The 24888-nt window shown below is 37.1% G+C and overlaps 1 protein-coding gene across 2 annotated transcripts in view; it reads right to left on the reverse strand.

Annotated features, from left to right (window-relative positions):
* The window catches only part of DYNC2LI1 (dynein cytoplasmic 2 light intermediate chain 1), a 44039-nt gene that overhangs the window by 5610 nt on the left and 13541 nt on the right, over positions 1-24888 (reverse strand). For both annotated transcript variants that reach the window (XM_059943453.1, XM_059943454.1), the window contains exons 3-10: positions 16288-16322; positions 14874-14943; positions 12642-12730; positions 8457-8643; positions 7455-7523; positions 6778-6855; positions 3488-3564; positions 2812-2882 (exon numbers count right to left, since the gene is read on the reverse strand). In XM_059943453.1, the coding sequence (XP_059799436.1) occupies positions 2812-2882; positions 3488-3564; positions 6778-6855; positions 7455-7523; positions 8457-8643; positions 12642-12730; positions 14874-14943; positions 16288-16322 (676 nt within the window). The remainder of the gene's footprint in view (positions 1-2811; positions 2883-3487; positions 3565-6777; positions 6856-7454; positions 7524-8456; positions 8644-12641; positions 12731-14873; positions 14944-16287; positions 16323-24888) is intronic.

The following is a 24888-nucleotide window of genomic DNA, read 5'->3' on the forward strand; positions in this document are numbered from 1 at the left end:
ATTTAGATTTCCCAGGTCTCTTCCTTGTCCTCATTTGTGTGTGTGTGTGTGTGTGTGTGTGTGTGTGTGTGTGTGTGTGTATTAAGTTGTACAGAATTTTATCACCTTTGTAGGTTCATGTATCCACTACCACAGTCAAGATACTGAACAGTTCCATTCCCAGAAGGATCCCTTTTGTTGCCCTTTTATAACCACACCTACCTCCTTCTCGATCCCTCCCCCTACCTCCCTACCTACAGTTCTGTCCCTAACCTCTGACAACCATTAATCTTTCCTCCATTTCTAAAATTTTTTCATTCCAAAATTTTATATAAATAGAATTATACTGTACGTAACCTTTTCTCATTGGCTTTGAAAATTTAGTATAATTCCCTGGAGATTCACCCAAGTTGCTGTATGTATCAATAGTTTGTTCTTTTTTATTGCTGAGTAGTGTTCCATGGTAGGGATATACCACAGTTTATCCACTTACCTGTTGAATGATATCTGGGTTGTTTCCACTTTTGGGCTATTACAAATAAAGCTGTCATGAACATTTGTGTACAGATTTTTATGTGAACATAAGTTTTCATTTCTCTCAGAAAAATGCCCAGTACTGCAATTTCTAGGTCATTTGGTAGCTGCAAGTTTAGTTTTATAAGAAACCATCAAACTGTTTTCAAGAGCGGCTGTACCATTTTACATCCCCACCAGCAATGTATGAGTGATCCAGTTTCCCCACATCCCCTTCACAAGCATATGGTGTTATCACTATATTTTATTTTACCTATTCTAATAAGTGTGTGGTGATATCTCATTTGCATTTCCTTAATGATTAATGATATTAAACATCTGTTCATGTGCTTATTTGCCATTTGTGTATCCTTTTTAGTGAAATATCTGTCCATGTCTTTTGCATATTTTCTTCCTATCTATCTATCTATCTATCTAGGCTGCACCAAGTCTTAATTGCGGCACGTGGGATCTTTAGTTGCGGCAGGCAGACTTCTTAGTTGCAGCATGTGGACTTTTTTTTTTTTTTGGCTGCATTGGGTCTTCGTTGCTGCGCATGGGCTTTCTCTAGTTGCAGCGAGCGGGGGCTACTCTTTGTTGTGGTGCACAGGCTTCTCATTGTGGTGGCTTCTCTTGTTGCGGAGCATGGGCTCTAGGCATGTGGGCTCAGTGGTTGTGGCGCACGGGCTTAGTTGCTCCGCGGCATGTGGAATCTTCCCGGACCAGGGCTCGAACCCATGTCCCTGGCACTGGCAGGAGGATTCTTAACCAGTGCCCCACCAGGGAAGCCCCATGTGAACTTCTTACTTGCGGCACGTGAACTCTTAGTTGCGGCATGCATGCGGGATCTAGTTCCCTGACCAGGGATTGAACCTGGGCCCCCTGCGTTGGAGCGTGGAGTCTTCCCCACTGGGGAAGTCCTCTTTTCCATATTTTCTAATTGGATTTTTTTTTTTACTGTTATTTATATATACTAGATACTAGTCCTTTGTAAAATATGTAGTTCGAAAATATTTTCTCCCAGATTGTAGCATGTCTTTTTATCCTTTTCATATGGGCTTTTAAGAGCAAAAGTTTTTAATTTTGATGAGGTCCAATCTCCATGATTTTTTTAACATTTATTTTATTTATTTGATAGCACTGGGTCTTAGTTGCGGCAGGCAGGCTCCTTAGTTGTGGCTTGCGGGATCCTTAGTTGCGGCTCACAGGCTCCTTAGTTGCAGCACGCAGGTTCCTTAGTTCTGGTATGTGAACTCTTAGTTGCTGCATGCATGTGGGATCTAGTTCCCTGACCAGGGATCGAACCCTGGCCCCCTGCACTGGGAGCGTGGAGTCTTAACCACTGTACCACCAGGGAAGTCCCTCCATGATTTTTTAAATTCAGTATTTTTCAACCCTTTTCTGACCTCCAACTACTTACGTGGGCAAAAGATTTCCATCAGCATTATCTATCATTACACACAGTGATTCTCACTGCTAATGAAATTAAGTTGGTAATAATAATTATTATAAAAATCAGTCTTTATAATCACTCATTAACACCTCTATTCTTTTCATTCCAATTCAATCTACAATCTCATGACAAAGATCTCTACATTTGAAGTCAAGTCAACTTTAGCTTGTAAGAGTAATGGGGGATGGGAAATAAAAAAGAAAATTATTGTCCATTAGAGTGTTAAAACCAAACTATGCCAACCCCAGCATATAGAGTTGCTAGGCCTGAAAATCTCCACAATGAAAATAGCTTCTGTGAGAAGATAAGGAGCTTGACTGTATAAACTCTTGAAATTTCTTTTGCTTCATGAGTCTAGGACATCTGTAAGTTAGGAAACATATCCCATTAGATGAGAGGCAATTTTTCATAATGAAAAATTAAGGCATACCTAGTTAGTACAACTGTGTTCTTTTTGATTTATTCCAATACTTGAATCTCAGATTTTTCATCATTGCCCATAATATATAGCTTTGAATTTCCTGACCACTCTGTGCTTCTGGTTTTCTTGTAAACGCAAGGAGCTAAAATTTAAAAGTATCTGGAAATCAGTGAGGGAAAGAAAATACATGCAAAATTTTTAGTGGAATATAGATTAGAAATCAGTCTCTTATGTGACAACATCCCTTCCATCACAAATATGTCAATGTGATGCATTTTGCATCAATACTGTGTATACAAATAAATACATAAGAATAACAGCAACAATTATGAAACTGGAAATGATGGTTAGCGTTAGGAGATGTTGGAGATGAAGTGAACAGGGAGTAGGACAAAATCAATAAGCAATTAAAAAACCATTGAACAATCTTAATAAGTTCACCAACCTATTTGACTTAAAGAATCCAATCCTGCTGTGACAAACAGTGGTTTATTCTGATCCACACATATTGATTTGCTACATGGATAAGAAGAAAAAAGAATCCAATTTAGTTTAGCAATCAAATATCCCGCCACTCTCTAGTGTAAATACAAGAGCCAAGTTTTATATCTAGCCACTGGTGAGAGCATTGCTCAAAATGAATGAATGAATATTAATATGATTCTAAAAATTAAAGTAGAGCACTAATAAAGGTATTATAGGAGAAAAAAAATGACAGACCCAAATTACTTCAAATCAAAACCAAGGAAAGTAGCAAGGTTAAGAAAAATACACACTAAAATGATTGATTCCACTTCTAATCAATATAAAAAAGTGATAATAGCGGGAAAGCTACTGAAATGAGGGAAAAGAAGTAAAAGAAATCAGGGAAACAAGTATAATAGTATTATTTTAGTCTAGTCTCAAACTAAGTATTATATAACATTTTAGTTGTAAAATTTGATAAATATTTAAACAATATAAGAAGCAGGAGACAATATGAAATTATCTCTAAGAACAGTCATCTGAGGCACTTTCCTGGTCAAGAAACAAAAGACGTGTGAGAACAATAATCAGACGAGACAATAACAAACAAACAAACAAAAAGATAAAAAGATATTTAAAAAATATTTTAACGGTACCTTTTGTCAATGCCAAATGCCAACTGGTTAATAACTCCACGTATTTTTAGTAATAGAGCTTCTGATTTACTGGTAAACTAGAAAGAAAAAAAATCAGGAGAATAAATTACATGCTCTGCTTTCAAATCACAGAAACAGGTAAAATAAATACGGCTTTGAACAAGTACAGATTGCAGAGAGAATTACTATCTATTTGTCCAACAATACTTGTGTTTCAGTAAGCAAAACAAAACCTTTGAATAAAGGGAAAGAAAAATCTCAGTAAATTTGTTTTAACTTACTCTTCAAACTTCATGAGTGCATGATATTGAATGGACTTGTGTTTATGCACTGATCATTTCCGCTACTCCCACAAATGGATCGTAATCATTGCCAAAATGCAATCTGGTTGGTTAAAAAATAGGAGGTATGCATCATAAATAACTTTTTCATCTAAGGGCATATGACTGTCTTCAAAGCAGTTAATGTGGGAGTTGCAGATTAGTCCAACAGATACTGATACTCACTAAAACGGTTTTTTAACTTTTCTGAATTGCCTTTGGAACCTGCAAAATAAGCTACTGAATATTCTCAGTGGTGGTCTATAACTAGAGTGATCATAACCAGAACATTTTAGAGAATGAAACGGGGTGGGTACTATTAATCATTAAGCTGAGAAATCAGGTGAAACTAGGACATATGGTTACCCTACAAATCTTTTAAGACTGATTTGGTTTTTGGAAATACCAAAGTCACCCAGCCAAATAAGAATGACCAAGATGTATGAAAGTGGGAAAAACAATCTTGAACCAAAGTGAGATGTAATTATAACGTACAGAGATCAATTTTCAGGATAAGATTCATTCTGGATTAAGAACAGGCTCCAGGGAAAACATTCAAAGGAGAACACTCATGTGAATATATAAGATTTGATACATTTATTTTTAAAAATTGAAAAATTTTAGGCTTCTATTGAGACAATTTTCTAATATGAAAACTTTAGTTGAATTTTAAAAACACAAGTTTTCATCATCATCATTATTATATTATCTATTATGTTCCCTATATGGTGAGGAAAAAAGCCTCGTCACAAATGTCTTTCATAGGACATGGGAAGTTTTCTAACTCAACCCCACCCGCGCCCCCATCTACTGCATCAACTGCCTTGAAAACATCCTCCAGAAATAGCTGTAGAGCTTTTACTTATGAACTCAATGCCTGGGAACTCATAATCTCCAAAAGCAACTCATTCCATTTTCAGATAATGGTAGTATTAGAAATTTCTTTCTTAATTTGAACTAAACTCTATTGATTCCTTGTTATTGACTCTAAGAGAGCAAAGAATATATTTAATCCCTTTTCTGTGGATCAGTCCTTCGAATATTTAAAGAGTGTTATCACAATCCCGATGCCAGAATATAATTTTATACTGTTCCTCATACATCATAATTCTAAGCCCCCTAACATCCTGTTGGCTCTCCACTGAATCTGGTCCTTCTTACCAATGTTTTTGTTTGTTTGTTTGTTTATGTTAACTTGATTAGATTGCTCATACTACTGAACCAGTATTCTTGACTGAATTATAAAGGATAAACTATAGTGTTTAAAAAAAAAAAGACTGCTGAGTATCATTGAACCTTGTAAAGCAGTACCCAAGTCTGGGCTGTAGGGTAAGAGTGGAACTGAAACTGAAAGGTGGGGCTTTGATAACTCTGGCTGCTTTCTTCTTGGTGTGGGAAGCTAGAAAAGCTTTATGGTTCCCCTGGTGGTCCAGAGTGCTCTTATAACCCCAACCTCTGAACCCTCTGGCTTACTGAAAGCTGAGATGAAGGAGTCTCAAATCCTTTCCCTAGTCCCCGACCTTCTAGGGTCTTTTGAACCATGGTTAACTGCAGGCCTGCTGTGGCCTGGGTTGACCTGACTTCACCTAAATTTGTATCCGTAAGACCAGACTGGCCCTGATGGATCATCAAATGTGATCTGTTCCTAAAGAAAGATAGGGATTTCCCTCAGCGAACTAACCAGAAGTAAGTATGGGCCCTTACCTAGTGGTGAAAGTAAGAAACTACAAGATCCATGGTCTTTGCTTCTGTACTCTGAATGAATAATTTACTTTAAATTCCTCATATCTTTTTCAAAACAATAAAGAATATTTTCATGGTTGCCAAGGGGGTGGTGGTGAGGGAAGGTTGGATTGGGAGTTTGGGACTACCAGAGGCAAAGTATTATATACAGAATGGATAAACAACAAAGTACAGCACAGGGAACTATAATATATCAATATCCCATAATAAACCATAATGGAAAAGAATATGAAAAAGAATTTTAAAAAAAGAATATTTCCAAAGTACTCTGTCAACCTAATATGTAAGCAGATACAGTACAAACATAAAAGGTAATGATATTTAAGAAAATACATAATAAAATGTATGTGGAGCATTCTGAAAAGTATAAAAATTTTAATAAATACAGATCATATTTATTACTTTTCGTCTTAATATACTAGCCACGAAGGCTGGGGACTAGGCCATGTTTTCTACAGGTTCCTCTGAGCACTCTGATTTAGAGGGAAAAAGAGACCATTCAAATGGGAAGAAAGTTTTTTCTTTTTTTTTTTTTTTTAATAAAAAATGCGTTTATGTTTTATTGCGTTAGAGGATATCCAGCAACATTTGGTCCTGCTGTGGAAGATAATGATAACAGTAATTATAAGAACCAGCCTTTATTGAACTCTGTGTCAGACCCTGTGCTAAGCATTTCACAGTACTCGGGCTCCTAATCCCCACAACAACCCTATGAAGAAGGTATTGTTTTGTCCATTTTACCAGGAGACTGAGGCTTCAGTGAGATTAAGTGACTTGTCTGAGACCACATATCTAGTAAATGGTTGCCCGGGCAGCATGACTCCCAAGTTCATATTTTTAACCTCTACAACAAACAGCATTTTTTTTAAGTTTTAAAAAAATTGTTAGTCTTTTCCTCTTTTCTTTTAAGAGAATATAGATTCTAATTCTTAAGGGGAAACTAAAACGAATAAATAAACAACCAATTTATCTCTTTAAGATTGATGGGGGTTTATGGCTATTAGAAATTTAGAACTTTTGCTTCAAAGAAATGGTAGGCCATCTAGCAGAGTGTGTTCTAGAAATACATTATAAACACTCTGTAAAAAGAGGGTTTTGAGGCAATGGGAAAGGAGAGAATGACATGCGTTAGTAAAAGCATTAGCATTCATAACTGTGTACCAAGCTGTTAATCTTTCCAAATTTGTTACTGTCCGTTCAAACCCAAAGGATAGGAAACGTACAAACCATTAATGATGCTCCGTAATAATGTGCAACAAATCGAAGTGTCTTGCATATTACCTTCCTCTTCTCAGAGTCAAAATCCTGAAGAAATATGTTATTAAAAAGAAAAAAGTTGAGACAACTAGTGTCTGTAGCAGAAAGGTGCAAATTATTCAATACAGAAATAGATTTTCTTATTTATCTTTTGGAACATAGCTTGAGTAGGATTCCATTACCTTGGCGTTTGTTTCTACAGAGAGCTGAACAGTAGCTGCAGCCTTCTAGAGCTGCAGCTACCAGATCTTTCCTTGTTTAAACACTTAGCTCAATAGAATTTAGATATAAGCACACATTTTATAGTGTGGAATACCCCAAGGATTCTCTGACAAGCAAAGATAAGAAGAAACCAATTTTCTACTTTCTGCGATTTAAAAGTTGGGACATAAGCCCTGTCCCTTGGTGACTGGACTGGATTCAGTTTCTAAATCTTCTGCCCATATCCCCATTCCACTGTATTTACTGTTCCTTACCTATTTTCTCTTTCCCAACTATATCCTCTTTTCCAAAATCTTTGAGATATGTGACCCCTTGACCTTTCCCTCCCAGAGTCATTTTTCTCATTTCATTATTACTTTTGTTCCTCTCCTATAAAGCCTAGGCATGCATGTACAACAAGCTCAACTAGAAGTGGAAGAGCTTACCTGAAAAATATCGTATTTACTTCCAATTATGACGAGAGGAATTGGAAATGGGTCAATTAATTCACGATCCTGTTAACAAACATATTTCATTGATTCATTATAATTGTTTATTACTATGTATTCATCAATTTCTACTTATATCATTTTAAATCTTCCCATAATGTTGACATTGTTTGCTTGACATAGAGGTTGTTTCAATATTTAATTTCTTAAACTATCAATACATTTCTCAAGCATAAAACTAGAAATGACAATTCCCTAAACTATGATATTTATTCTTCATGTTGTGTCCTTTTATTTTCTTAAATATGTCACCTTCCTGTTTTTTTTTTTTTATTATTTCATATTAACTGTTTGTTACAATAACATTTATACATGGGAACCATAAACTATCAGTTTTGTTCTGATATTACCTTTGTAAAACGCACTCACATAAACTCTGGGCAATATAAAATACTGCTCTTGGTTTTCTAGAAGATGACATTCATGATTGTATATAAAGGACTTACTTGTGTTATCATATTGTGAGTTTATAGTTTAATTAATTATCAGATGATAAAAAGATATTGATTATGTGACAGACACTAAATGAATGTAAAGTATAGTGACGGTAAAGGCTGTTAAAATTCTATTCCTTGCTTAAAATTGTAGTCTTATCTAGCCTTTGCCAGGTGACATTTGTACAACCTGGTTTTTTATCTTCATTTTACAGAGATTATAAAATCAGTATCGAACTACTACTTTAAAACTCTATTCCTTTTCATTGGTGTAATATGCCATAACAATCACAGTAGATGTCTAACAAGAAGACATATGAAATCTTTTTCCTTGTTTTGCCCTTACTGAGGTTTTATTAAATTGCTATAATTTTCCAGTGAACAGGTTCATCTACATGAAATGAATTTCAACTCATGCATAAAAATCTAAAGAAGTTGTTTGTGATGTTATCTTTAACTATATATGGGGCTAAGAATTCTAGGGATAATCCCAACAGTAACTCACTGGATGGTCCTTCTGCATATTGCTCCATATCTTCTGTCTCATTTCAGAAACTGCTTTAGCATTTTTCTTCCCCAGTTTCACTACCACTTTATCTACATGAAGTTTTGTGGCGTGCAACAGATTTTCCATGGTGGGCCAAAGGTCATTAGGTTTCGAAAGATCCAAAACAAGAACAATAGAAAATGTCCTAAAGAAATAAAAACATGTTTCAAAAAAAAAGACTCAAAATAATTACTATTTGAAACCATACTATACCAAAATTTATTTTCTAAAAATAACACTATAGTTTAAGAAAAAAAAACCCAGCAATTTTCTAAGAAAAAAATGCTAAAATTATAGCCTTATTTATTCTAGTGCTTTTCCCTAGTGATATTTAAGTGTCACAACTGAAGTTTTTGTTTGAACTAGTAATAATCCAGTTCAAATAATCGGCAAGCAATTGGGTCCAACAATGCCATGTTTAGATCCAGTTTTGCTGTGTGCTCCAAAGAAGGGAAGCAAAAATAATAATCACAGCAGCAGCAACAATGCAACAACCTGGTGAAGGAGAAGAAAACAGATTTACTGATGGTCCTTGCTAGGGGGACTACCTAGCTTATTTACTTACTCTTAACAACAACACTTCCTAGAAGATGTTATGGTGGCCATGTTATGGATTAGAAATCTGAGGCACAGATTCATATAACTAGTAAATTGTAGAGCTGGTATCTAGATCCAGAGCCATGTGCCTTTCTGCTGTACCTTGCTGCCTGTCTGAAAGCACACCCCTGGCCACCACACACACCACCACTGTGACCACATGCATGTGTGCTCATGTTCATGTAAATCTAACCTCAGCAACAACAGAAACCCAATTTAAAAAGGGAAAAGAACTCAAATACACATTTCTCTATTTAAAGGTACACATATGGCCAATAAACATATGAAAAGAGGCCCAATATCACTAATCATTAGAGAAATGCAAATCAAAACCACAATGAGATACCACTTCGCACCCATTAGGATAGCTATGATAAATAAAAGTAAAAATAAACGAAACCCCCCAGAAAATAACGAGTGTTGGTAAGGATATAGAGAAATTGGAACCCTGGTGCATTGCCAGTGGGAATATAAAATAGTACAGCAGACACTGTGGAAAGCAGTATAGTGGTTCCTCAAAAAATTAGAGGATCCTGTAATTCCACTTCTGAGTGTTTTGAAATCAGGGACTCAAACAGATATTTGTACACCAATGTCCATAGCAGCATCACTAACAATTGACAAAGGGTGGAAATGACCTAAATGTCCATCAGTGGGTTAAGAGATGAACAAAACGTGGTATATACATACAATGAACTATTTTCAGCCTTAAAAAGGAAGGGAATTCTGATACATGCTACAACATGGATGCATCTTAAAGACATTATGCTAAAGTGAAATAAGTTAGACTCAAAAGGACAAGTATTGTATGATTTCATTTACATAAGGTACCTAGAGTAGTCAAATCATAGAGACAGAAACTAGAATGGCGGTTGCCAGGGGTTGGAGAAGGAAGAAATAGGGAGTTATTATTTATTGGGTACAGTTTCAGTTTGGGCAGATGAAATGTTCTCGAGATGGATGGTGGTGATGGCTGCACAACAACGTGAATATACTTAATGCCACTAAACTGTACATTTAAAAATGGCTAAAACTGAATTTTATGTTATGATATTTTACAATAAAAAACAAACAAATATAGGAGTATTTCAGAAAATGGTCATAATAAGTATGTAGAACCATAATCATGGGCCAATATATTTTTGATCAACAGGGCAAACATTCTGCTAGTAGATATAGAAAGGAATTATAATACATGCTAGTTATAATATAGTCAAGTTATTTTGCTTAGTTTGAGCAAATCAGCTGTGTTGTGTAATTAAAGCAGAACAGTAGCTAAATTCTATACCATAGGTCTAAATCCAGAAAGTAGTCTTTTTAGACATTAATTATCAAGATTTTCTATAAAATTTTTGTGCCATTAAATTCTCTAGCCAACTACATCTATGTCATTTTAATAAGCTCAGAACCAGTTTTGCTTAATTGTAACAGAATATATATACATAAGTGAGGAAACTAATTATATTTTCAGAGTTTTAGTATGGTTAATGTTTAAAAAAGAGAGGACTATGGTTGAACTTTTTTTAACTGTGGTAAACTATATATAACATAAAATTTATCATTTTTTCCAAATGAAAATAACTTTTTTTTAAGCAAAAGAGAAATGGATTATTCAACTTTTTTCTAAGATTAAAATTTGTGTTTCCAGTGCACTGGAAATATCTGTGTTACTTTTACCTTCATAGCAAATGACAGCTGAAAAAATTTTTTTAAAAAACACGACCTTTTAAAACAGGGAAATGGACCACAAGAAATGCTCTATTACAAATTATCTAAGGTCTGTGGAAATGTTCAGTGCATCTATAATTATTCTATGAACAGGCATCTTAAACAGTATCTAAGAGCACTGGTACGGCTGCTGAGGTCGCTGGGCTTTGTCCAACATAAGGAAATTATATGTCAAATTAATTCCAGCCACAAAACACTCTGAGATTTGCAGCTACATGAGGAGTGAAATGTTTTCCATGAATTCTTCAATCACTCAGCAAGCCACTCTGGACCCAGGCCTATGGTGCCCCTGCCCTCTGTTCATCATAACCCTGACCCCTCTTCTCTCCTAAAGCAGGCTCCAGCTGCCCTGGGGTTCCAGGGAAAGAAGACCAAGAACTCACAAAGTGAGGCATTAAAGAAACTGGAAAGATTTAGCTTCCTGCAGAAACCAGAATTTCTACAAGCCCGTGAGGTCTAGAGAAGGAAAGTGAGGTAATATGGCAAGGTGATGTGCAAGTCAGGGCCAGCACTGGAACCAGCTCACGGCCAGGTAAGAGCTGCTCCCAGCCTCTTCACTCCTGTCAGCCTCAGGCCAGGCTGGCTGGCAGCTCTGGATCCTTCAGCTCCCCCACCCCAGTCCTCGCCATCTCTTCACAACCACACCACCGTGAGCTGCCCGAATTCCCAGGCAGCTTCGATTCTTTGTCTGTGTTAAAGGAGGACAAATGAAAACTACACAGCTGTAAAATCCCATGATTCTGAAAAATAATGTCAGGGGAAAACGGTGGTTATAAGTGAAAAAGCAAGATCTAAATCTATATACATACAATATCCCATACCTATACAAAGTATACTTACGAACACTGAAAACACTGAAAGAAATACCTCAGTATGTTGAGAGTAGTTCTTTTTCATGTGATTGAGGATGCTTTTACTTTCTATGTACCTTTCAGTATTTTTCCAAGTTTTCCATATGAGCATACATTACGTTTGTAATAAGTAAAAGACAGTAAATCATATTTCTTTAAAAGAAAAAAAAATCACTGGACAAATAAAGCCAACATTACTGGCTAGTTATAGAAAAACAATTATCCTGTTAACAAGAAATAATTCCATACTCTAAAGATCTTAATGGCTGAAATTTAACAAATAATTGTCAAGCTCTTTGTATTTGGTCCAGGCAGCAGCAATGGTTTGTGTTAAACTCTGACAGGAGTAAGATATTTCAGATTTAAAAATTTTGTTTTCCTTGGCTAAGATGACAGTTTTCCACATCTGATTTGGCCACGAGTGGGAGTCATTGTCAGGAAAACACCACCAAAGGGTTTGAGGTTTTCCCCCAGGTTCTGTTTCTTTTAGGTCAGCAAATAGAGACTTTCTTCCTCCTCTGACTCATAGACTTCCCTTGGATGAAGCTTCAATGGTATTAATTAGCATTAAATTCAAAGTAGACATAATGTCCAGCTGCAGGAAAAACTCAGGGCTGAATAAGCTCACGCTTGGATGGGTATTAGAAATAATTGTTTTCAAATTTATTTTTGCCAAGTGAATTCATTGCCCAAGTGTTATTTGACGTATTCTGTTTGTTTGCAGGCTTGCAAAATATGTTACTAGTTGGAATGCCAACTATTTCACTTCAGCACAGGCCAGAACCTTGGTTCTTTTAAAATCTGTGACAGCATTACAGTTTAAGCACATAGAAAGGAAGTGAACGTAAGCCTTCAGCAACATAAAACTGTCCCAGCAAATTCTGGTTCACAAAAGCCTACTCATATTCATCCTGTGGCCTCCACTGGACACTTACTAGCAACTGTTCCTGGAGCTGGCCACACTTACCGTAAGGTGTCACTTGTGATTGGTATGCTGATTAAGTCCAGTAAAGAGGTTCCTCCACCTAGTTCCCAAAAATGAGCAATATCTTTTGGCTGAAAAAACAGGGTTTTTTCATATTAACGTTCTTTGATGTTTTTAAATTTTAAATAGTTCTTATATTTCATTAGTACCAGCCAGTAATAATTATGGATACAAGATATTATAGTCCTCAAGACCATTTCTTGGCAATTTTTTGAAAGGAAAGAAAAGGAAATTTTTTCCTTTCTCTATTCCATCCCTCAAAATGCATCAAAACCTCTATTCCAAAGAACAACAATGAAACATTAAGAATGTGCATGTGTACTAAATGCCCTAATTCTACCCTAACTTAATAGAAGACATTAAACAGTGCCCCAATTCTGTAAATATCACATGTAGCAGACACTCACTCAAATTAGAAATAAAATTAACAAATTGAACACATTTGGAATTGTCTTTTTGAAAACAGTTGTAATTTTAGATAGAAATAAAACAGTTGAACAGGAAAACATCCTAATTGAGGGAGGCAGAAGCTCACAAAATAAATCAGACACACAGACAAGACATGAGGAAACGGGAAGAACAGATGGCAGTCCGGGCTGCAGACCGGGATTTCCTGGGCAAGAGTATATAAGCAGCCGGTCTGTGCCTGACTTCCCTGCGGAATGTGACCGGCTGGCACTGGCCATACAAGCGGTAGGTGGGGGAACAAGGAGAGACTCAACAACTGCTTCCCTTTTTAGAGGACTCCAACACTAGGGGATTGAAAGGGCTGGGCAGCCAAGTAGCTTGGAAATAAGACCATCTATTCCATAACAGCTCTCCTAGACCACCGGCTAGCTGATGGCATCTCTGCCTCTGGCCAGATACTGAGGAACCTTCAGGACACCAAGATTGTGTGAGGAGCTGATAAAGCTCTTCCATTTGGAACTTTTAGGAGACATTAAATCTGAGAAAGATGTGAGGCTTCTAGAATGAATATGGAAAAGCCCAACTTGATAGCACAAAGTTTAGCAGAAACAAATAGGTGAAAAAGAATCACATGAGTTTTTATGTGTCTAATACCATGAACTTGGAAGAGGCAGGTGGTCATTAAAGCAGTTTTAGATGAATATATATATTTTGCATTTTTGACAAGTTATCTCAACCATTAAAATTGTTTTGCGGTTGCTATTTGAATCATTTTAATGTTTGTGGGGGAAATAAGTTTGCATTGGATAATCTCCCTTGATTCACAACTGGATGAAGAAAAGTTTTTAGAGCTCTTCTCAAAAGTTAAGCTTATGAAAAGTTGTCTCAGAGTTTCCCACGAAAAGGATAATTCCATTTCTAGGCTTATCACTCATGCAAAAATTCATGTGAGTCACAAAAATAAAGTCCTCCCCCATCTCAATATATTACTTTTTTTCTTTTCTCTTTTTAATTTCACTGTTTTAATAACCAGCTTGGCATTGGTGAATCCAGGAAGCAGCAACAGCCAATTTTAACTGTTTATACATTGTCTAATGATCAAACACTTGGACTGGATCAATCTATAAAAATTTGCCTGTGTTATGGGAGATATGGGACCTTCCACTGTATTCTAGATTGTTCTTCCGTACATCTAATTTTATTTTAAAAACGACCTCTTTTCATATGAGAACTCCAAAAGAGAATTCCATTTAGGAATTTTTATTCCTCTAACATACACTATAAGTTCTCCCTGTACCCTGAACAATTTCTAATTTTCCTCTGTAGATACACTAACACAAGTGAAAACAGGATTATAGCCAGTTAGGGCCTGTGGTCTCAAACAGCATTACCAACTTCAAGATGTATTTGTAAAAATGCTAATAATCTGGATTTTGACCAGTATTTTTTCATAAATATTCCACAGGTCAAATTCATATTTTTAGCAGATTTTTTGGAGACAGAAGATAACTCACGATGTTATTCTCATTTAAAAGAAGAAAATATGCCAAAAAACTGTACAATAAAGTTACAAAGGAATCCGATTCAAGCATTTTAAGACATAACAAATGAGAAGGCCAAAATATTTCCCCACAGTTCGGTTGGCTTCATATGTGCTGAGTTGCATTTGAGTTAAAAAGTACATAGCTATGAAGTGTACAGCTGGATATGTGCATCGGTTGTAGGTAAGATGGAAAATATAAAACGATGTCAGCATCCTCACTTCTCCATGTATGTGTAGCGCAGCATCACCAAAAAGACACTCACTATGTTATGTCCTTTTGCTCTCCTTCCATACGTATATTCCAAGGCTAAGGTTGGTTTTGGTGGCTCATCCCTTCACAATAAAAGACAGGTAGTATTACCATCATGGGTGGAATTATTTTCTTACGCTATCATCTTACCTGATTTATTTTTGCTTCCTCTTAAAAACTTTGATTAGTAGAGAAGTTACACCTTGTATAACACATTGAGATAAAAATGATTAAGAATTTATATAAAAATTAAATAAGCCTTCAAAATACCATCTTTAGTAGCAACTGCAGAGAATAATGGCACCTGCATGTAGTGGCAGCGCCTAGCAACACTGTTGGGGGCGTGGAGAAGGAGCTGGCAGTGTTGGTGGCCATGTTAGGGCACAAGCTCTTTGCATCCAGGCCACGTGGGAAGCACTGACATCAGGTTTGTGCTCAGCCTTGATGTGGGGAGTTGGGAACCTAATGACTATCAATTTAACGGCGACATCAATGAAAGATTTTTATACAGTTCTCAATCTGAAATCACGGTTCAAACGTAGGCATCATTTAGCTAATGAGAGCTACAAACAAACAAGACTTTCCGTATCAACTTCCTGCAACACCTACCAATCATAATCCTAAATCTTAATCTGGTGGCATGCTTCTATGGTATAGAAGATTAGGAAGTATATAAAACAAATGGTAACATGCACAGTTTAAAGACCAATAATGTGCTTCAGAAGTAAACCCATGAGAGGGCTTCCCTGGTGGTGTGGTGGTTAAGAATCCGCCTGCCAATGCAGGGGACACGGGTTCGAGCCCTGGTCCGGGAAGATCCCACATGCTGCGGAGCAACTAAGCCCGTGTACCACAACTACTGAGCCTGCGCTCTAGAGCCCGAGAGCCACAACTACCGAAGCCCATGCGCCTATAGGCCGTGCTCCACAACAAGAGAAGCCACTGCAATGAGAAGCCTGAGCACCGCAACTAAGAGCAGCCCCCGCTCGCAACTAGAGAAAGCCCATGCGCAGCAACGAAGACCCAACGCAGCCAAAAATAAAAATAAATTAATTTAAAAAAAAAGTATACCCATGAGCAATTCGAAGATTATAATTAATGTTCAGTCATGAACCAGACAGAACTAAAAAGTTTAAATATCAGAGTAGCATAGCCAAAAAAAGCAAATACTATGGTAGGCTGAGTAATTATGTTAATTTCTCCTCCCAAATAAGGAAATCCAATATTAATCCTGTATAATTTCTTTTTGCTTGTTCTTGGTTTTATCTTTAAAGGAGATTGTAAAACCCATAATAAGGATTCACTAAGAATTAAAATATTTTGTTTCGGCCTCAAAATTATTCTCTTTCCATATGTCTTTTAGATTCTAACTTGCCCTACACGACAAGAATAAGCAAATGTAGTCTAGAGGTTAACATAACACTTACCTGTCAAGACACCTTAGAATAATAGTAGTCTTTCCCTGGAAATTCAAAAAGAAAGAAATACTGTGTTAATGTCATCCACATGTAAAATTTTATTATTGTTCATAATTGTGGCCCAAAATAGCTTTTAATCACTTGAATGATAAATTACCTGGAAACTAGAAACTAGAAACTTTCAGAATTATTCCTAAGTTCGATGAGTAGAAAAAGTTAACTGTCAACTTTCCATCAGAGTGCAACTACACTGCTATTATTATAATTATAAAGTCCCGCAGATGACAAATACCAGCAAATCAAACCTCATTTTAGTGGTCAACTTGGCAGCTGTCTTAAATTTTCTCTCTACTCCTCAATGCTAATTACTGGTTAAGCTGATGATTACTGTCTTCTGAAATGTTTTAATTCCAATTTGTTGAAGTGGAAATAAAAAAAGATAACATACAAATAAAGGACATGTTGAAAGTATGTTCCAAGTAAGCAATCCAGATACCAGGTTAGAGTACTTTTTTGGGTTTGTTTTATTTCTAGGAGATGTATTTATTCTAAATTTCTTTTTAGGAGTCAGGATATATAGGATGGCATATAGGATATCCCATCTCTGCCACTAATCATGAAACGTAACTTCACATCTTAACCAGGGACTGGCTCAGTGGTTTAAATCATTGTGTTTGTTTTCTTAATAGTAAAACTATTTTTTTTAAACAAACAATCTCTTACAAGAAAATAGACAAAAGCGGAGCAGAGGGGAAAGCTCTACCAAAGGAAACCTTTAGGATCCAAAGAAAGCAGTCTGGAAAACTCTGGACTACCAAAAACACAGATTATTTTACTATACATGTGTTTTTTTAAGCCAAGAAACCTATAATATTTACCAGAAAAAAAAAAAAAAGATAATCATAAATAAATGACTCCAGATTATATCTGGGCTATGATCAAATTGAATGACTCTTTTTTGGTAATGAGATATATAAATAATTGGAATAGTACTAAAAATATATATTATTGAAGGATATTTATTGGTAGGTGTTATATCAGAGTGAAAAACTAGAAACAATCTACATGTCCCAAATAGGGGATTGATTGGCTAAATTAATTACGTCAATCCGTATAATGGAATAACATGCAGCTAACAGGAATGATGACGTAGGAATATACATACTGACATGGTAAGACATGCATAATAGATTATGTGTGACCCTGTTTTCAGTTAAAAACCTTCTTTTCCTACTTCTTTGAGATGCACATACATATATAATATGCATAGATACAGAGAGACAGAAAAAAATACACAAATAAATCCAGAGAGACATCACATGTTAATAGTGAATGTTTCCAGGTGATAACTTTGTAGGTGATTCATTTTTTTAAGAAAATAAAGATTTTCTAATTATCCTGTACCAAATGTGTACGTGTAGAATATTTTTAAAGTTTTAAATAAATGAGGACAATACCTAAAAATTAATGTATTCTATGTACAAGAAAGTATACAGAATTACTGTATTTTAGAATTGGAAGGAATCTTAGATAATATCTAGCCAATTTTCTCAAGTTCTCATGATCCCATAGTGTTGATTTAAATTATTTTTATTATAATTTCATTTAAATGTATAAGACTACTTGGTGGAATTCCAAATAAACTCAACTCTGGGCACTGAAGTCAACTTTTAGATTACCATTAAAATAATGATCCAAATTTTAAAAATTCACTAGTAAACTGTTGCACTCTGAGAATGCATCCACAGACCCCCGGGTTTCCTAGTCCAAGAAGCACTGACACAGTACAAGTTCATTTAGAGACTATCAAAATGAATCCCATCTTCTCTTCTATTACTTCAATCACAGCAGTAGAGTAAACAATTACTCTACTTCTCTTCTCTGGCAAGAATCTTAGAGGCTTGTATCAGTCTACCCTCATGGGTGTCATCTCTTCTGGCTTACAGTCTCCCTCTCCCTCTCAGCTACTGTCATTAGTCTTGTTAACTTCACAGCCACATGGGCATGGGCAACCCACCTAAGACCCTGACCTCTCAGTCCCCTTTGCCTCCTCAAGAGACTTTTTCCTTCACTCTACTTCTGCTACATGTCACTTTCAAGGTTCTATTTTGAACCATTTCACTACTGGAAATTGTACCACTTCCAAAATCACACAAACAACACATTCTCTAACCACTTTTTTAGGAATCCCCACAGTAATAACTCTTTAGCTTTAGTGAGAGGCCTCCAAAGTCCATCCATCCTTCTGGGACACAGCTGGAAACAGAGGGGTGTTCAGGCTACCTGGGCACTGACGCTGCCCGGTAAAGATGTAGCTTCACTGATGCAGAAGTTAGTTCCTGAAAGCTTCATGTCTGTTAACATGTAGAAGCATGAAGCACAGAAATAAAATAGTATTATATATACTATATATATATAAAATATCATAAAATAGACAGTCCCCGACTTAGGACAGTTCCACTTATGATTTTTTGACTTTACGATGATGTGAAATTGATATACACTCAGTAGAAACTACACTTTGAATTTTAAATTTTGACCTTTTCCCAGGCTAATGATATGCACTAATATACTCTCTCATGATGGTGGGCTGCAGCTCCCAGTCAGCCCCTCGATCACGAGGGTAAACAACCAATACACTTACAACCATTCTGTTTTTCACTTTCAATACAGTATTCAATAAGTTACATGAGATATTCAACACCTTATTATAAAATAGGCTTTGTGTTAGATAACTTTGCTCAACTGTAAGCTAATATAAGTGTTTTGAGCACATTTAAGGTAGGTTAGGCTAAGCTATGATGTAGGTTAGGTTAGATGTATTAAACGCATTTTCGACTGACGGTATTTTCAACTTATGATAGGCTTACTGGAATGTAACCCCATTGTATGTCGAGGAAGGTCTGTAATATAAACCCCAAATAAGATGAATATCAGCATCTGCAAGCCTCAACCTTTTTTAGACAGTGTCACCAGCAGTTCTACGGCTCTGGCAGAAACTCTGTGGGTCGAGCAAAGCTGCATGAAGATATGATGCATCTGTTCCTGCTCTGTATGGCCACTTCCAAAACCTTTTTTATCCTTGGCTAAACAAGGGAAACTTACAGTCAGTGGGGAGGAGTCTCTTGCTACTAAAGTGTTCCAATGGATACGCTGTCCTTTTCACAACAATAAACAGCTCTTTGACAAACATCATTGGCACAATTCAATTATTCCTTAAATGAGATTCCTAAAAGTGAACTAACTGAATCCAAAACATGAATATTATTTAAGATACTGACTTATTGACTTAGATGCTGACTTAGATATTTAAACGGGTCTTGGCTTTTACACTCAACTGAGGTAGAAGACCTTAATATTTTCAAATTATGAAATAAAAAAGTTAAAATATTTTAAATTATATTTACTATTATTTTTCCTAGATCAATATAAGTACTTTTTAACTCACACTAAATATGGTATTAGCTAAGTATAAAATTAGTTCATTAACTTCAAGCTCAATGGTTCCATGAGCTCAAATTCCATGAATTTGCATAAAATGTCTAAATATTATTTTCAAAATGTAATTATTCTAATATTAGGTGATAAAAAATAAAATAATTTATTTCATATGTAAAATTATTTCATCTGGGTATTTTTCAATCATGTCTCAGTGAGAATGTTAATACTGTAGTCAACATTATTTCTTAATTAACTGCCCCCTTATGGTACACAACACTTAAAGTCCTCAAATGATTATTCTATGTGAAATTAGCTCTCTGTTGATCTAAAGGGTATGCTATACCTGTGCACATATCAACCCATGGATTTTGGCTGACTTCTGCTAATCTGTGTGGAGATAAATGACATTACTAGGGTCAGAAATGACAAACAGACTGTGTCTCAACCGCCAACACTTTCCTAGAATGCTGTGGATCAGATGTCATCTTCAGACTCAGCAGAAAAAGGCACCATGATTGATAAGATGTGTGTGGAAGATGTGTGCCGAGTATTTGCTATCCCTTAAGGGACCCTGGAAAGCATCTTCTGACAACCAGATCTTAGACTATGGAAAACTGGAAAAGTAAAAATGTAGAGGTCTAGATAGCTTCCTTCCCACTTTTCTACCACCTAGAGATTCAGGTTTAGGGTGAGAAAGTAAGCTCTGGGAAGTAAAAGACTAGTCAATGACAAAGTTTTCTGGGCCACACTCTAGGAATACTAGAATGATTAACCATTAAAAAAAATGTTTTTCTGCAAGCTTTATTTTTTTCCTTTTCCATTATGGTTTATTACAGGATATTGAATATAGTTCCTCAGCTATACAGTAAAACCTTGTTGTTTATCCATTCTATATTTAATAGTTTACATAGAATGATTATCCCTTGAAAAGAGAGGAAACATATGTCAAGAGGATCAGAAGACCATGCCTAGAAACTTGACAATCAAATGAGAGCAGAGAAAACAAGAGAGAAAGGTCTGGATAAATTGAGATGTCATTAGGTATGATATTAAGAAAAATTTTTAAAGAGAATAATGGAAGAGGGTCCATGTAATTCATATGACAAAACTGCTGAGACAAGGCCTTAGAATAATATAGTAAAGGCACAGATGCAAAACTACAAGTAATAAGTTCAGTATTATCACAGGAAAACAAAATGACCTCATATATATTACCAAAACCTGTGGCATGAGTGAGTGCAATATCAATGTGAAGAATAAAAAGAGACAGAAGAGGAGGAAAAATGCAGCACACTTTGTGTATCTGTATGGAAACTTACAAACATGCAGGTGGTGGCAACATAAACAAATGCATTTGGATGAAAATAAATAAACAGGGACTTCCCTGGTGGCACAGTGGTTGAGAGTCTGCCTGCCAATACAGGGGACACAGGTTTAAGCCCTGGTCCATGAGGATCCCACATGCTGCAGAGCAACTAAGCCCGTGCGCCACAACTACTGAGCCTGCACTCTAGAGCCCGCGAGCCACAACTACTGAACCCGCGTGCCACAACTACTGAAGCCCGCGCGCCTAGAACCCGTGCTCTGCAACAAGGGAGTCTGCTGCGATGAGAGGCCTGCACACTGTGGCGGGGAGTAGCCCCCACTTGCTGCAGCTGGATGAAGCCTACGTGCAGCAACGAAGACCCAACACAGCCAAAAATAAATAAATAAATAAATAAATAAATAAATTTTAAAAAAAAGAAAATAAATGAACAGAACACATGTAATCTCATGGAAGTATACTAGAGACTGTAGCCTGACCATATGAAATGAATAATACATAGGATATCTCATGACACACATCACAAGAGGAATACAGGTAAAGTATAATAGTGTACGGGATAACAACTATTCAAGACAGTGCCTAAGTCAGTCTGAATTGAGTTTTCTGTCACTCCCAAAGGAAACAATCCAGACTCACACAGAAACTAGGGTCAAAGAGAGGTTAAGTGACTCGTTCCAACCTAGAATTCTATACCTAGATAAACTTTCAATCCAGAGTGAGGGTAAAATAAAGACATTTTAGATACGCAAGTTCTCAAATATTTTACTACCCATGTATACTTTCCCAGGAAACTACAAAAGAATGTGCTCCACAAAGATAAGTAAGTAAACCAAGAAAACGGAAGACACAGGATCCAGGAAACTGAAGCTCCAACACAAGAAAGATGCAAAGGGAGTCCCCAAGATGTTGGGGAGGGACAGTAGCTATGCAGCTGCCCCCAAGAATAACCAGTACAGACTACACAGAAGGTTCAAAGATGGGAGGACTCTGGCTGGAGAGGGGTACTTTCAGATGATTTGATACAATTGACCACATGAAAATATGCATTGACCATCTGTTGGGGATTGTGGAAAAAATTAGCAATAGGTACATGGGGAGCCAGCTTCAAGGATGGTTCCCCAACTGGAAAACCAATTTAATTTCAAGTCCCACCAGTGGAAGGCTGCACCAGGACACTGAGATATACTGATAGTTCCCTCTTCCCCTGAGACCTCACCCTGGAAGTGACTTTTTATCTTCTTTTGGTCCAACAGTGAGAGGTGGAGACAAGATGGCAGAGAAGAAGGACTTGAGCTCACCTCCTCCCATGAAAACATCAAAATCACAACTAACTGCTGAACAACCATTGACAAAAAAAAGACTCAAACCTACCAAAAGAGATATTCTACATCCAAAGACAAGAAGAAGATGGTAGGAGGGGCACTTTCATGATATAATCAAATCCCACACCCACTGGGTGGGTGACCCGCAAACTGGAAAATAATTATATCTCAGAGGTTCTCCAACAGGAATGAGAGTTCTGAGACCCACATCAGGCTCCCCAGCCTGGGGGGGTCTGGCTTCAGGAGGAGGAGCCCCAAGAGAATTTGGCTTTGAAGGCCAGTGGGGCTTGAGTGCAGGACCTCCACAGGACTGGGGGAAACAGAGACTCCACTCTTGGAGGGTGCACACAAGGTTTCACGTACACTGGGATCCAGGGCAAAGCAGTGACTCCATAGGAGCCTGGGCCAGACCTACTGGAAGGTCTTGGAGGATTTCCTGGGGAGGCAGAGGTCGGCTGTGGCTCACTGTGGGGGCAAGAACACTGGTGGCAGAGGCCCCAGTGAATATTCACTGGCGTGAGCTCTCCTGGAGGTCACCATTTTGGCACTGAGACCTGGCCCCACCCAAGAGCCTGCAGGCTCCAGTGCTGGGACACCTCAGGCCAAACAACCAACAGGGTGGGAACCCAGCACCACCCATCAGCAGACAGACTACCTAAAGTCATCCTGATCTCACAGCCACCTCTAAACACACCCTTTGACATGGCCCTACCCACCAGAGGGACAAGACCCAGCTCCATTCACCAGTGGGCAGGCACCAGTCCCTCCCACCAGGAAGCCTGCATAAGCCCCTGGACCAACCTCACCCACCTGGGGGCAGACACTAGCAGCGAGAGGAGCTACAATCCTGCAGCCTGAGGAACAGAGGCCATAAACACAGAAAGTTAGACAAAATGAGACAGAAGAGAAACACGTTCTAGATGAATGAACAAGATAAAACTCCAGAAGAACAACAAGTGAATTGGAGATAGGCAATCTTCCTGAAAAAGAATCCAGAGTAACGATAGTAAAGATGATCCGAGATCTTGGAAAAAGAATGGAGGCACAGACCGAGAAGATACATGAAATGTTTAACAAAGAGCTAGAAGATTTAAAGAACAGAGATGAACAATACAATAACTGGAATGAAAAATACACTATAAGGAATCAATAGCAGAATAAATGAGGCAGAAGAACGAATAAGTGAGCTGGAAGACAGATGGGTGGAAATCACTGCTGCAGAACAGAAAAAAGAAAAAAGTATGAAAAGAAAAGAGGACAGTCTAAGAGACCTCTGGGACAACATTAAATGCACCAACATTCACATTATAGGGGTCCTAGAAAGAGAAGAGAGAAAGGGCCTGAAAAGATATTTGAAGAGATAATAGCAGAAAACTTCCCTAACATGGGAAAGGAAACACTCAAGTCCAGGAAGCACAGAGAGTCCCATACAGGATGAACCCAAGGAGGAACATGCCAAGACACATATTAATCAAACTGACAAAAATCAAAGACAAAGAGAAAATAGTAAAAGCAACAAATAACCTTATGGGGCTTCCCTTGTATGTTATCAGCTGATTTTTCAGCAGAAACTGTGCAGGCCAGAAGGGGGTGGCATGATATATTTAAAGTGATGGAAGGGAAAAACCTACAACCAAGAATGCTCTACCCAGCAAGGCTCTTGTTCAGGTTTGATGGAGAAATCAAAAGCTTAGAGATAAGCAATAGCTGCGAGAATTCAGCACCACCAAACCAGCTAAAGGAACTTCCCTAGGCAGAAAAGAGAAGGCCACAACTAGAAACAAGAACATTACAAATGGGAAAGCTCACCAGTAAAGGCAAACATACAGTAAAGGTCAGAAATCATCCACACACAAATATGATATCAAAACCAGCAACTGTGAGAGTACAAATGCAAGATATTGGAAATGCCTTTGAAATTAAGAGACCAGCAACTTAAAACAATATTGTTTATATAGAGACTGCTACATAAAAACCTCATGGTAACTGCAAACCAAAAATCTACAATAGATATACACAAAAAAGAAAAAGCAATCCAAACACAACACTAAAGATAGTCATCGAATCACATGAGAAGAGAACAAAAGAGGAAGGGAGGAAAAAAGACCTACAAAAACAAACCCAAAACAATTAAGAAAATGGCAATAAGAACATACATATCGATAATTACCTTAAATGTAAATGGATTAAATGCTCCAACCAAAAGACATAGACTGGCTGAACGGATAACAAAAATAAGACCTGTATATATGCCGTCTACAAGAGACCCACTTCAGATCTAGTGACACATGCAGACTGAAAGTGAGGGGATGGAAAAAGGTATTCCAGGCAAATGGAAATCAAAAGAAAGCTGGAGTAGTAATACTCATATCAGACAAAATAGACTTTAAAATAAAGATGGTTACAAGAGGCAAAGAAGGACACTACATAATGATCAAGGGATCAATTCAAGAAAAAGAAGGAACTCTACTCAGTACTCTGTGATACCCTATATGAGAAAAGAATCTAAAAAAGAATGAA

Source organism: Balaenoptera ricei, chromosome 13 (genome assembly GCF_028023285.1).
Source record: "Balaenoptera ricei isolate mBalRic1 chromosome 13, mBalRic1.hap2, whole genome shotgun sequence".
NCBI classification, from domain to species: Eukaryota; Metazoa; Chordata; class Mammalia; order Artiodactyla; family Balaenopteridae; genus Balaenoptera; species Balaenoptera ricei.